Source organism: Gasterosteus aculeatus, chromosome 13, assembly GCF_964276395.1.
Source record: "Gasterosteus aculeatus chromosome 13, fGasAcu3.hap1.1, whole genome shotgun sequence".
NCBI lineage: Eukaryota > Metazoa > Chordata > Actinopteri > Perciformes > Gasterosteidae > Gasterosteus > Gasterosteus aculeatus.
Genome location: NC_135701.1, coordinates 10,192,334 through 10,204,835, shown reverse-complemented (window position 1 = coordinate 10,204,835; position 12,502 = coordinate 10,192,334). Strand labels below are relative to the sequence as shown.

Below are 12,502 nucleotides of genomic sequence, written 5' to 3'. Positions count from 1 at the left end.
CGAGGAGCGACCTAACCATCAATATTATTATAGCATCAAATTGCGTCAACAAAAAGCTTTTTTCATCCCTTCCCCTGTTGAGTGTTTTATACTTGTTGAAATGTTAGCACGCATTCTCATTCACATGCCGCGCTGAACAGTCCGTGCAGCAAATCCTGTTTGGTCTATTCATTCGGGGCAGAATGTAACACAAGTGCGCCCTCGACACGCTCGCATTCAGCAGCTCCACCGTCTGCTCCTTTGAACGCAGTGATTCCGCTGAGGAGGCATCGCATCAGTGTCAGCCGCAACAATGGCCGTCTGGTTGGTCCATCAATCTCCGCCAGCAGCGGACTGCGCTGCGCTCCGATTGGCGCTGCGCTGCCCAACGGCGCCCGAAAAGACAGCAGACATGCGAGAGAACAAGCCTCGTCCAAGTGTTCATGAAATGCGTTTGAGAACGAATGCTGATAACGAAAGAAAAATACGCCGTCACAGGCGCAGTTCTGCAAGTTGGAAACAACAAATGGTTGGATATGGAAGGTGTGATTCTGGCATCTGACAAAGTTTCTTAAGCTGCTTGTTTTTTAGGATTTTGCAACACTAGAAGGTTTACTGGTCGAGCACTTTTTTTTCTGGCAAAGTATATCCTAATCCAGACTGCTGCATTTTACATTGCTCATTCATTTGTCAAAATCATTCTAAGTTACAAAACGCGTTTGTGTTTAGGCCCAACAGAACGAACATAACGAGCTTTTATCTTCCTTGTTTTTTGGCACTAAAAAAAATAATTTCCTCCCCTGATCATCTGGCTTTTTTTAAACCCTGGGTCTTTGCTCCTTACCGATACTATTGTCTCTGTGTGGAGTTTGTGCGCCTGGACAATGGAAGTAACCCCCCCCCCCCTGGATCCCGCCCCAACCCACCATCTGCCAGTGCGGGACAAAGTCAGATGTTCCCCCAATTCTAAGAAGCAATCTTGGGGAATCCTGCTGCCGGGTCCCCGCCCTGTGGCGCCGTACCTCGCACGCTTCCCCTGACATGATGGACAGCTCCACTTAAGCATGAAACATTTTTATATGATGACACACTTTGGTAAAATTCCTTTACTGTAATTCAGGGAGTTGCTCCTTTCAAAGCACGTTGCTTGTTTAGGAAACTAGTCTCATCTCAAAAGAAGTCCGACACGCCAGTGCCTTTTTAAAGAAACCAGTTAATCGACTCAGAATGATTGATCGTGTGCAAGAAAGCAAGGGCTTCCCCTGCAAACTAAAAGTATCGTCATAATTTAAGGCGGAAATATTAGTTTAAAGTATAAGTTTTGGGTTTTGCTGCATTTTAATTGCTCAGGAAGGTGTGTGTGAGGTAGTCACGCAAGCACTTAATGTTAGTTTAGATTAAGTGGTGGGCGGTGGTCAAATGGGGACATCGGAACATATTTTTAGTTGCCGTGAGTCAGGATCAAACAGGTTTCCAAAGTCATCACAGGGGAATGTTTTGTTCAATCATGCGGAGGTTTTACCGAAAATAATCTGTTCACCCAAAGCATTGCTGTGCTTCTAATTCTTTAGATTTTTTTCCAAACCGAATGTATCCTGCGCTTTAGACAACATACATTATAATCTTATTTATTTGTTCAGAAGCGAGCTGGTAGAAAACTGTCATTTACCAAAGAAACAGATCAAGTCAAGACAGAAAACCCTCATCGGGATGATGTTTAACCGAGTCGTCTGTCCACTTGGGCCCCACAGGACTCGATCACGATCACAACTCACAGGACTCCTCTGTCTAAATGTGGCTTTTATAAATTGTTGAAGCGAAGAGGGGCGAAAATGGGGGGATTAGTCAAACCACAAACGTCTTTCTAATCAATTTAACCCGCTGAGACGATCAGCCCGTGCGCTGCGGGGAGGAGGTGCGTGTGCGTGTGGGGAGGAGGGGAGGAGGGGAGGAGGGGGGAGGAGAGGGGGGGGAATCAGTGACTGCTAAACTAAACAATAGGGTATCGTGTGCCGCTCGTCCTCTCCAGCATTCCCCTGCTCCCGTGGGACACACAGGCCCTCTGTGTGGATGTCGCTGTGTCCACGGAGGTCAGGAGGGGCGTGGTCGTGCGTGCGTGCGTGCGTGTGTGTGTGTGTGTGTGTGTGTGTGTGTGTGTGTGTGTGTGTGTGTGTGTGTGTGTGTGTGTGTGTGTGTGTGTGTGTGTGTGGAGACGCAGCAGCTGGTCCCCGTCGCTCTTCTCCACTGTGCAGAAAACAATGCGAGCTAATGCTGCACCAGCTCTCCCATCGATTGTCATATATTGTGTTGTTTTTATTACATTTGTTTAGTTATCAAGGAGTTCGGGATGCAGCGTCTGCCATTGAGGTGGAGCGACCACCGTTCGCCCTGTTGTGATTTGGCGTTGAAATAATTCCTTAAAGAAACGAAAAGTGAATATGATTTTTTTTTCTATAGCAAAGCAAGAGTGGCTTATTGGACTTATGCTAAACATATAAAAAAACATTTTGAAAGTTTAGAGGTTGGTTCTCGACGTCAAAATATATTGTCCTTTTCAAATGTTGATGTTTGTGGTTTACTGATGAATTGCATGAATATAAGAACTACTCTTTGAATTGCATTGTCCACTTCTTTTCAACTCTTTAGTTTACCATTTCACAGTTATGGTAATTACACTGTCATTACAGGTGGTCCACAATGGCAATGGTATTGAACTGGCTCAAATCCAAATAAGAATGTCACATGGGAAATTATTCTTAGTACATTTTTTTCAGTCAACCGGTCACATGCAGAATGACGTGTTTAATGACCTGCTAGGTGGAACACTGGTTCTTCAAAGAAGTGTTGTCTCAACGCCAAGGAGGAAGAGCTAATCATAAATGTACTGCACCTAATAACTTGTATCGTATGTCTTGCAGCAGTAAGCACTGCAGATGAAAACCCACACTCAGTTCATCCTCTTTTTGCTGAACTTTTCACCTGTTGTTAATTTGATATAAATTTCAATCATTCATACGCCAGTATTTGCAATTGAACATCAGGTAGTCTGGTTTTCATGATCATGGTTTGTTGTTGCTGTGACAAAAACTCTGCTTTAGAGAAGGGTTTTGCATTGCACTCCTGCCATCCCACCAACTACTGAACTCAGGTTAATTTACAATTTTTGTGAAGAGGTTGTTGTTAGTTGTTAAATTTAGGGATTGTAGATACAACAAAATAAACATCCCTTCAGAGCAATCTTGACTTAGTTGCAAGCAATTAACGTGCATGTGTTTGAAGCAAAAAGTCTACCATCAATCATGATTTAATCGAGATTTGAGAGATACCATCTATGAAATTATTGTTTATTTTGAGAACAATTATGTCCTCAAGATGCAGAAATAAGTACTTCAGTTCATCCAGAACCACAGGTACAGGATTCTTCATTTACTTAAAAAATTGTATGTCAGTGCCATCTAATGGTCTGGTTAAGAACATCATCACCGGAGGTTTTCCTGGTATGCAAACTAATTTGTTGTTATCCTCCGGAGTTGTGTATCATTAGAAAAAGTATTCAGAGACAGCAGTTGATTTGTAATACAATCATTTATTAAGTGAATTTCACATACACGTTTAAAAAAACACAGCATCTTCCCAAAAATGCAATGATATATTTAATTATTTTCTTTTAATCAAACAGCAACAACAACAAAAAGAGTAGAATAAGCGTTTCCCTTCCTAAAATGGCTACATGAAAAAATCACTTCATCTAGTACTATTCATGAACAATCAAATAATAATTTTCTGTCAGCAATGCCTGCTACAAAAGAAAGAGTCTATTTCAAGATTTTATTTTGTCTTTAGTTAAAGTCTCAGTGTAGTTCTGATCCGGAAAACAGTTTAACCCAGAATCATTTGCATCAGGTGTGCCTCCATAAATTCTAATGCAGGAAAGTAAACTGGAAGTGATTATATCATCGAATCATCTTATTATTAGGGGATTAAATAAAAGTTTAAAAAATCTGTGTTTTAAGGATGCTGTGACTCGAACGCGTATTCTAGAGCAGTTTCCTACTCAGTGAATAGCAGATGCCCAGAGAAATAACTGTCAGTTGTCAAACCGTTGCCACCGTAGTTTGCCACCAGATAGACACGGTCTCCCTTGTCAAGTTTGACGTACACGCTGCCACTAGCTATGAGATATCCACTCTGTGTGGTAGTGAATGAGTGCAGAATCAGCTTTGAGTTACGAATCAGGTCCACACTGCCTGTGCCATCGTGGATGGTGCAGTGGAACTGGAATTCATACACGCCTGGTTGCGCACATGTGAAAACCCCTGTGGATGTGTCATAAGAGTTCTGTCCATTGTAGATGACATCACGGAAGACCAAGGGCACGCCAGGTTTGGGGAAGTTGTTGCCAAGTCGGACGGAGAAAGCAACTTTATGCGCAGAGCCAGGAGGTCCTGGAGGTCCAGGAGGTCCAGGGGGGCCAGGGGGTCCGCTCGGTCCACTTGGTCCTGTATGAAGGAAAGAAATACAATTAGAAAGTACAATTACATCAGTGGAACCTTCCTATTACTGTATTCTACAGTAATACTTTTTCAATTTTAATATTCATGGATAAGTTGTAGATCTACCTGGTGGTCCCGGGGGTCCACGCTCATTTGCTGGTGAAAACGAAATTGAAACAGTATATTAAAATATTCTATTGTTGGAAAAAATTGGCTTTGGTTAACTGTGTCTGTTGTGATTTCAGGACAACTACTCACAATTCTCCTTCCATGGACCGAGGTCGAAGGGAGCGATATTCTCGCATTTGGTGTAACCAGTTCCTCGAGGGCGGTACTGAAAGGGTCTTTCCGGTACTTCAGTGACACCTGTGTTGTCACAGATAATGCGAGCCAGAGAGGTGCTCCTCAGGGAATTCTTCTGAGCATCAGTAAATACACCATCATTCTCCCACCACAATCTGAAATTGGGAGGTTTCCCAAAATTGTAAGTATCTGTATCATTGAGTCTGTCATCAAAGTAAAGGTGCAGGTAACACAAACAGCTCCGCAGAACGCATTTTTAGTGCTTACCGGTCTCCCTGGCGGATACGCTGGAACTGAGTGGAAATCAGGCAGGCAAACAAAGGTCCAACTCTTGCTCCACGGACAAATGGCTCTGCGACTCCTCCAAGCCACACATCAATGTTGTCAGGTGTTGAGTAGAGATCCAGCAGTCTTTTGGCCAGGTCTCGGTTATTCAGCACTTGACTCAACTCATTCAAATTTTTGGGCTGTGACAGCCCACAAAACTTGCGCCATTGGTTGTAGCCTAAAAATTACATGCAGGATAAATATGTTGCCTGATTTCTGAGAGTGCAGAATTCTATATGTATGTAAATAAAATCGAAGTTCGATGAGCAAATAAATACCAGGGATTGCGTGGTCTCTTGCTCTCTGCATGTTGAGGGAGGCTAGATCCAGGGCCAACTTTTGAGTGAATTGAAACAGCCTGTCCCTCAGCTCATCAGTCATCATGTTGTCCTGTGTGTTGAGCTTGGCTTGACGACCCACCAGGCCCCTGATGAGTGGATCCACACCGCCTGAGGAACACAAGAGATAATTTTGATCAGTTGCATTCCTTCTCTGGTTAGGGAACAATGAAGTTAAAGGCCTCAGCATTACCTTCAAAGACGACCCTCCACGGTGCGAAGAAGGATTTGTGCAGCAACGGGCTGGGGTAAACTGGGTGCTCCTCGTACTGCTCGTTAAGACGAAACATATTAGGCTGAACCATTAGGTGGGCGAATCGAAAGGCAGCTGTAGCGAACACATTGGCAATTGAGGGGTCCACGTTTTCATCATAACCAGGGTAGGTGGACAGATGACTGGCAATGAAGTCTGGACCGACGATGTGATGCAAGAAGTCTCTGAAAGTTAGAACCTAAAGAGAGAAAATACCCTGAGTTCATTGAACCATGTGACATATCAATATTTCTGTACTCCATGCTGCTAAATCTGTCACTAACCTGCGTATTTCCTCCCAGGATTTTTCGTGCTTCTTGATAGAGTCTCTCTCCGTCCCAGTGTGGATTGAGTTTTGCCAGAGCACGGGCCAGGCGGTTGTGCTCACGCATGAACAGTGTGTGCAAAGAGTTCAGAGCAATATTCTCATCGACTCGATCGTCACCTTCAAAGTCAGATGAAATGGGGACAAACGTGTTGTCAGCCCCGTGCAATGCTTGCAATGTAATGGATTTAACACCTTTAATAATATGTAATACTCACCAGCCACAAAGCAGGGCACCTCCTCTGCATAACTGTCATTAGTAATGCGCTTCCTGGTGGCACACATGTTGGTTGTCATGGAGGAGAAGGGCAGGAGCTCACGGCCATTATCATCGAACCTGGTGTTGACTCTCAGCAGGCCCTCATTTGAGGTGAGGTTTCGTAGAAAACGAACTTTTGTGTCCTCTGAACCATACACCTGACCTACATCAAGGAAAGCTGTGAGAGAGTTTATCTGCTGACGGACAGTGCTTGCTCCAAAAATGTGTCCGGTGTTGCCAGATCCACAAGCTGGTGCTGAGCGGAAGAAGGGGATGCACTCCTCTGAAGCATTACGAGGGTCATTCTTAGGAAACTGTTGAGGAGAAGCAGTCAGGAAGCAGTCAACATCTATTCTGTGTATGTGTGTGGTTGTGAGTGTGCGTGTCTTAGATGTACTCATGTCTTTTATTGCAGCGAACACTGACCTTGATGGGGAAACAGGGCTCTGAGTTCTCACAGCTCTTAGCACAGTCCATCCCGTTATTGAAAGACCTGATCACGGGAGAAGTTGGTGTCAACGTCAGGTCGTGATCTGTCCATTGGGCGAAGATTGTCACCAGGTAGGTGTAGAGGGGGTCGATCTCCACATCGGCCTTTGCTGTTTTCAGAATGTTGTTGGACACTGCTCTGACCTGAGAACAGGGTGTGGGCAATGAGCACCTTTGTGATATTTTCGATTGTCAGTGAGGGTGATATACTTTAAGTACGTTACCAAGGGGAGCACAAATCTGTTGACTTTTCGCTCAGGGTCAAAGCCTTTGGGCAGAGAGATTCCATCTTGATATTCGGCAGGGAGCCAGCGGGCGAAAGGTGTGTTGGAAGCTCCCCAGCGAGGGTTTTTCCTAAACAAGTGAAAAATAATCTGTTATAATATTTTCTGTTTCAAGGTTTACTTTCATGTCCCTTTGCATTCACTGAATTTTACTGAGTGAACAGAATACAGGGAAGGGGTCAGGGACAAAATGCAACAAAGGTCGGAAGTCATGGTGCCGAAACATCATAAACTGTTTCCTGAAATATAAGATGGCTTTGCAGTAAAAGGTGTATAAAATGCCTCCGTTGAATCGTTGCCTCACCTGTTGTTGCAGGTGTTGCTTGGAGTGCGAAACTTGCTTTCCGTCGGGCAAGTTGGATTCTGACGTCGGGCGGAGCAGCCAGTCAGTTCAGCGATGAATTTCAGATCCTCCGCAGAGATCAGGTCTATTGAACGGAGACAGCAAATGATCAACTCAGCCGCTCAATCACTCAAACCACGAATGTTTGACAGAAATGTCCGGCAAGCTGTGATGGATAAACACCTGTGGCGTTAATGGAGCGCTTTTGACGTCTATGCAAAGAAGCCTGGATCAGTTTCACGGCGTTCTCCATGTAGTCGGCGGAGCGCACGGCATTACGCGTCGCGCCAGCCGGCTGCTTCAACAACCGCAGCACGTCCGACGGACTCACTGCGTTCCTCCTCACGCGGTCAACACTCCTGCAGCGAGGTCACATTTAAGATTTCTGTCAGAATGTCTTCAACAGTCAATTCATACACCTTTGTTTAACAGCTTTTTTTTTCTTCTTTTCTTCTCCCCCCAATCAAAGTAGTGAGGAATGTCGCCAGCAAGATGCACTCACACTCTCCTGGAGTACTCATAGGCTGAGTCCACCGTGGCCTTGGCTGCAATCACAGCCCTTTCAATGGCACTCCTGCTCAAATGCGATTCTGAAAGCATAAATACATTTGGTTTTATTTTTTTTTATTTTTTTTTCATACCTAAAAAAAGCACAAACCGTAAACTCAAACATTTTGGCCGGGATATGTTGGTGTGGCACAAGAGAGAACATTGTGGCTGCAATCAAACGAATACTGACTGCATTTAAAACTATGTGTGTAAGTGAGAGGATGAAGGTTTTACTCACCAGCGTTTACCTGGCATTGCAAGCTCAGGTAAAGAACTGCAGCCAGTAGGCACAGAGGGAACTTCATCTCGGGAAAAACGACCAGTCCGAAAGGCCCCGGTGAAAGTTGAAAACAAAGGTAAAGTAGCCTTCGAATAGCGCCAAGTAGCCGACTGCGTTTTAAATGAAGTGCAGTTAGTTTATATATAGGCAGGCTGACCCACCCATCAATCATAAGTCGGCTCTTACAACGTGTTTGTCAGGATTTTTTTGTTGCAGACAATGCATCATCTCTTTCTTCCAGTTACGCACCGGTTGAACAACTTCAGGTGTCATTTACGGAGAAAAAGCAACGAGGAAAGAAATCCTTTTTTCCTGAAGACGAGTTGCGTTGCAAGGTCAAAGTTTGTTCACGATGCCCATCTTGTCTGGGTTATTCGTAATGACATTACGTAAATTGAGGACCAGGAGTGGGGGAAAATACACGTTATAATGTTTTATGTTATTATTGGTTATTGAAGAAGAAAAAAAGAGGGAAAGGGATTTTCCTTTAATTTTCTTGTTATGTAATTCTTGAAATCTGTATAAAATAAAATGTAGTCATTTAAGACTAAACTACAGCATTCTAGCCTGTTCTCTCAAATCCATTTTACAAATCCATATTTTTCGCATCAAACAACGATACGTCTTTTCACTTTTTCATTTTAGGTTTCACAGCAGTTTTTGGCGTGGTTTTTGTAAATTGTCCCATTTCACATTTTGGAAAAGGGAATATTACATATTTTTATATTTCTATAGAAAATAACATTTTTTTACATTACATTACATGTCATTTAGCTGACGCTTTTATCCAAAGCGACTTACAATAAGTGCATTCAAGAAGAACAAGAAACAAGAAAGTACAATTTCCTCAAATAAGCCAATTTACAATTTGCTATAGATGAGTAGCGTCATAAGTACAATTCAAGTGCTACAATTTGTTAGTCTTTTAGTCGAGGTAGAGTCTGAAGCGGAGTCTTAAGCAGAAACTTCACAGAAGTAGAATTAGTGACAAGTTGGTATGGAACTTGTCTATCTGTACCAATATATATACTCTGTACAAGTAAGTAAGTAAGTAAACTGTCTTTATATAGTAGTTGTTGTTAAAGATTATTCAATATTTGGCTAATTTAAAAGCTGCTGTGGCCCAATGGATAATAAACAATCTGTACTTTTATGTTAATAATGTTTAATGTATTACATCCATGATGAGTTCTTTAGATGTATACAATGTGTGATCAGAGCACATCTGTGGGTGGGAAGCCTCTTTATGTGTGTCAACTGATCAATAGGAAACACACACAATTAACTTTAAACAAAAACAATAGTTGTTGTCTTTTGGCTAAAAGTCAAACCGAGGCGCATGAACAGAGTTTTTGCTAAATGTAGTGTTTACGTGACAGCTGGGCTTTTTCTATAAGTAAGAACGACTGCTGCGAAATATTGCTTTATCCTATCATCCTATCCTATCATATGATGATATATATATATATGTATATATACATATATATACACACACAACGGCAGATATTTATGTTTTTATGTTTACCTGTTTGCACTGGTCTTATTTACCAAGCTTAATTCGGATTTGAACACATTCCAATTGTATGACTTATAGGTTGTGTAATTAGTTAATGACCTAGGTGGACTTTGAGGAAGTTGTGGCGTACAGTAAGCCATCATTTCAACCTCAAGGAAACTCATCATTGTCACGCCATGTAGCACCGGGGATTTCCAAGAAATTTCTCAGAGGAAGTTAATACGTGTTCGTGCCTTTTTGGTAGGTTCCATTTTGAATGCTAAATCTTGTGTTTGTGCGGATATCTGTGTATATCTTTGTCCATATAATGTTTGATAGTCTGCAGAAATTAGACAAGACCCACATTTCCAAGCTCTATGCAGTATATACATTTGGAAGTCACGCAATAAAAATTGGCATCTTAAGAGTATAATGAATTAGGGTTTTTAAACACACACAATAAAACAGGGACTAATATTGATTGTTGAGCTGTATGTTTGATTGATCTGTGCTGTAGCTGTATTTGACTTGTATTTAATCATTGTTTAATATGTTCGCTGTCATTTGGCATTTATTTAAACGGTTTGGTTTGTACCAAGCCAGTGTAATGGAATGGCTTGGCTTCTAGTACGGCACAGATCCAGCTGTTTACGGGCTCAAAAACTACATTGAATGTTAAATCTTGCAGTCTTTGTGTATTTATGTCCCTTTGTGATCCAAAATGTTTGATATTTGAAGCCCCAACTTTCCAAGCTGGAGATAGGATACCAGGTGGCTTTTTGAATTCTTCTACACAAGTAAAGTCAGGACCTCTTCTTTAATAGTGGAAAAACCAACTGCATCACAATAACAAACTCCACAGATTGGAAGTCATAGATACAAAGCCCAAAAACCCCCAGATTCACTAGGTAGACTTTGGTATGTTCTCTAACAAGGTGTGGTTTGGCAACAACCTCTCTCAATTATCAAATAGAAATAAAGAGTTGACTGGAAGCGTGTGCGACATGTTTACGAGTAATAAATAACTTACATCGTTGAACACTGATCCCGGTGACCCGACCTCAAGCAAATGAGATGAATACTGATGGGTTTTTAAAGAGCTTTAAAAGTGTGTTGTGTTTAGCAACGTTTGGCGGTCAGGCTGAGAGGAACGTAGGTTTACTTTGCTCACACAAAAAAGTGAACACAAAACTCAGCCTCGCCACATCAACAGTTGGTCGGTGCAGAAGTAGAAGGTCAATGGAACTACCTCTAGTTTTAAGAGCTACATCGTCCACAGAAGGCTGTTGGAAGGGAAAGAGAAAGGCACAAACAGATACAAGACCTTTGTCCAGGAGATTGCTGTTAATTTTATTATTGCCCCCAGAGGTAGATCATGCTTCTTGATAGAGTCTGTCTTCGTCCCAGTGCGGTTTGAGTCGTGCCAAAGGACGGCCCAGGAGCGCAAAGCAGTCAGACCTGTCTGCTCTGCTTGTCATTACAAACGTAATCCCGTTGATCAATAAAAAGACTTGATCACAGGAGAGTGAGGTTTGAAGTTCAATTCATGATTGTCAGGGTTCCAATCTTTCACTGTTTCAAGGTAATTTTCCATGATTTCTCCAGGACTTCTTCAGTGATGATGTTTCAGCCCCAATAAAAGAACAATAGTATTCAATCGCTATTCAATTTAAAATAAGTTGGAGGAAAAATGTTGCACAAACGACACTTTTTGCCTTGCATTTAGTACATTGCCACAAAATAACACAAAACAACCTATTTAAAATACGTTGTCTTCAGAAAATCAGTATACAGTAAGATGGAAGGTCTTATGATGATAACTTATCGTAATGTTTGGGTTTGAGGAATTTATGTGAGTAGAGAATCACATTAAGAAACACAACACAAAATAACAACTGACAGGAAAACACACATTTCAGTTTGAATAGGACGGCAAATCAATGTAATTATTCACATTCATTCTGTTGAGTAATATATATTTTAGCAATGACTCTGTCAATGAATGTTCTGGCATTACAGCACTGCTGAGCCCACAAAACAAGACATCTTACAGAAAAGGGCCCTTCTTTTTATGTCATGCTATGCTATGCTATTATGTTATGTTTAATTAGCTTGTGGTGGAAAAAAAACAGAAGCGTGACATGTCTGAACAAATGCCAAGCCACATCCGCCTATTTATACATTTGCTTTTATGCGCTTAGAGGAAGCCAGTTAACCTACTCGTCAACTGCAAAGTTGGCAAAAAATAAAGAAAGTGCTGCTAAAAATGTCTTGCTTTGTATAAAACAACAACAAAAAAGTTCGGATGAAGATATTATTGAATGATCATTTCTGAACTCAAGCTTAATTTGAGTGACATATACAGACAGGTTAGTTTACAGGTGCTTGGCACCACATGACATAGACGGGTGTTTTGTTTGAATGTTTCATGCCAGGCGCCAGTTGAAATGGATACGGTGGATAGTAACAACCCTCTCTAACATCTGAATCGAAACTTGTTATATTGTTTGGTGCTGCCAGTAATGCTCCAAAATCAACATATCTCCTTTAACGGAGCAACTCCCATCAAAACAGCATGCAAACAAAACATAACTTAGTTCCTTTATAATCTAATCTCCATCACCATCTGAAGGTACCTCGCTGAGACGTAGCAGTGAAGAACATACTAGCAACTGGGTATTTGAGATATTGAGGAATGATCAAATCAAAGTGGGTAAACTATTATAAACCTGGTTTTGTGAATTGTTTGTGAATCATAATTAGTTGATGAGTATACAGCATTTAA

At 41.8% G+C, this 12,502-nt stretch overlaps 1 protein-coding gene across 1 annotated transcript; it reads right to left on the bottom strand.

Moving 5' to 3' along the window:
- Nucleotides 1-3,545: 3,545 nt before the first annotated feature.
- On the bottom strand, nucleotides 3,546-8,353 carry LOC120830545 (eosinophil peroxidase). The gene is made up of 14 exons (XM_040195264.2): nucleotides 8,181-8,353; nucleotides 7,896-7,983; nucleotides 7,577-7,752; nucleotides 7,355-7,478; nucleotides 6,991-7,120; nucleotides 6,704-6,910; nucleotides 6,237-6,591; nucleotides 5,978-6,138; nucleotides 5,634-5,892; nucleotides 5,381-5,551; nucleotides 5,043-5,280; nucleotides 4,731-4,930; nucleotides 4,599-4,628; nucleotides 3,546-4,478 (listed from the first exon to the last, which is right to left on the bottom strand). Exons 1-14 carry the CDS (start codon nucleotides 8,245-8,247, stop codon nucleotides 4,030-4,032), a joined length of 2,655 nt encoding a protein of 884 aa, XP_040051198.2. The 5' UTR covers nucleotides 8,248-8,353; the 3' UTR covers nucleotides 3,546-4,029.
- Between the last annotated feature and the right edge of the window lie 4,149 nt (nucleotides 8,354-12,502).